General features: G+C 42.2%; 1 protein-coding gene across 1 annotated transcript; it reads right to left on the bottom strand.

Annotated features, from left to right (window-relative positions):
• Positions 1-230: 230 nt before the first annotated feature.
• Positions 231-1925, bottom strand: LOC130515691 (plasma membrane ascorbate-dependent reductase CYBRD1). Its single transcript, XM_057016503.1, has 4 exons — positions 1672-1925; positions 1202-1410; positions 783-937; positions 231-675 (listed from the first exon to the last, which is right to left on the bottom strand). Exons 1-4 carry the CDS (start codon positions 1856-1858, stop codon positions 393-395), a joined length of 834 nt encoding a protein of 277 aa, XP_056872483.1. The 5' UTR covers positions 1859-1925; the 3' UTR covers positions 231-392.
• Between the last annotated feature and the right edge of the window lie 161 nt (positions 1926-2086).

Raw genomic sequence — 2086 nt, 5'->3', positions numbered from 1 at the left:
CCAAATTACGAGCAAGACTTCGAATAAGTTACCCAAACCTAATTTAAACGTATTAATGGACTAGTAAACAAAATATAGGAGAATTATAATTTTGCAGCATTGTACTTTCAAATGAGTAATAATGACAGCCACACACTATTCATGTTATAACATAACTTTTACTATAGCAGAATGTTGCTATTGCAGCATGTGTTATAGGAACTTTGAGTTTACACCTGCATTTTCTTTAAAAAAAAACACATATTGAGTTAATGTGAACAAACAAACAATTATATATTGGAGTGCAAGATAAAGTGTATAAAAAGTTCTGAAAAAATATTTCTATCAATTATGTATGATACGTTTACATTATGTAAGAACATTCAAAGCTGGAAATCAAATCAGGGGCCATGTCAGTCATTTGGGAGTTTATCTTGATCATCCAGCCTATTGCTCCTCCTTCTAATTTCCCCATCATCGGTTCCTTCGGATAGCTGAGACAAGGCTGGACCCACTCTGATGTTGTCCTCACCTCCCCCACTGGTATGCAGAATATGTGAGAGCTGCTCGCTGGGACGCTTCCAAGATGGTCGAGTGGCAATCAACAGGATGAGAGCTCCAAAAACCACCAGAATGAGCCCAAGAATGTTCACAAAAATGGCCTCTGGGGGGGAATCCTTATACTTAGGGTTGCTCCTGAGCATCAACAAAAAAGGGACATGCTTACATTTTTTGCCCAGTAACATTTAACAATTACATTTATTGGGATACAGGTATTTTAAAAAGCCATTAATAATACTCACAAGCCAAAAATTAACTTCTCGGTGATGCCCATCAGTGCTACAGCTATGGTACTAGAGAAAATGAAAAGGCCACTGTAGACATGGAGAGGCATGAATGCTGCTCTCCAATATACTGGAGTCACTGGTACCAAGAACATCACAATTCCAAGAACAAGCTGTGGGATAGGAGAAAAAACAATAACTTAAAGTCATTTTCCTCATCAGGGCTGTTTTTAGCGACTAAAAACTGTCAGGCATTTAATAAACATTCAGCAAGGTGATACTTTCATTTAGCTGTCGAGTGAGCCCTAATAGTAGGGTATTAGGGGGGGAAAAAAACTTTGGGTGGGTTTAATAACACGTAAGATTCACAGTGAGAGGCAGGAATATGTGACTGAGAACTATTCTCCTCTTTGACCACCATATCAGGTGCGATCTACCTGCAGACAGTAGAGAATGACAGCTGCCAGGCCCAGCCAGCTGTGCAGACTGTACATGTTGGGGATCTTGGCAGTGTTGTGGAAGTCGAACACTGCCACCATGGATACGACAACGAGAGCGAAGGCTAGAAGGTTCAAACCGGCGTGGATGAACTTCATGGTCAGTTTGCTGCAGCGCCAGGTCCAGGGGAGGCGGTAGACAACGATGGCTGCAAGAAGATGGTTAAAGCCCGCAGCTGTTCACTCAAAATGTGGGTGTGGATTTTGATGCACTGGAAACCAATAGTAATAAATTCCTCCATTTCCGTTTGTGACAGGTCTTGTGTTGTTGAACCTCAGTGAAACGGTATTATGCAGAAGACAGGCTAACCTTAGTAATAACACAGTAATAATACAGTAATACAACAAATACAACTGTCCTTTATTCTGTGTTTTGTGATCACTTTGCTTCACTTCCCGTTTCCACTCACCTGTTCCTTGCAAAAATATGAAACCGATCACCACTAAAACCGGATGCCAGTTGAATTCCGCCAGTCCTCCATCCCAGCCTAAACCTTCCTTGAAGTGAAGAACCCATCGGAGCACGAAAAAGATCGACACGATCCCGAAGAAGGCGGCGGATCCCAGGGCGAGGAGGAGCATTTTGGATTCCCCCATCGCCTCAAGACAGCCGACGAGCTCTGCGTCAGCATGAATCTGCTCTTATGAAAACCGAAGATTCCAAGAGTTGACTGGAAGGTTTGGGGGGCGGACCGGGGTCACATGACCGGGAGAAGTGTTTTGCAAGCGGTGTGGTTAAAGTTACCAAAGCTGTTTGTTTGATAATCTATCATTTCCACACATTTGATTCGGCTGTGTTAAATAACGTGTATAATCTTTTTTTAA

This window comes from Takifugu flavidus, chromosome 1 (genome assembly GCF_003711565.1).
Source record: "Takifugu flavidus isolate HTHZ2018 chromosome 1, ASM371156v2, whole genome shotgun sequence".
Taxonomy (NCBI): Eukaryota; Metazoa; Chordata; class Actinopteri; order Tetraodontiformes; family Tetraodontidae; genus Takifugu; species Takifugu flavidus.
This window is presented reverse-complemented; position numbering and strand designations above follow the sequence as displayed.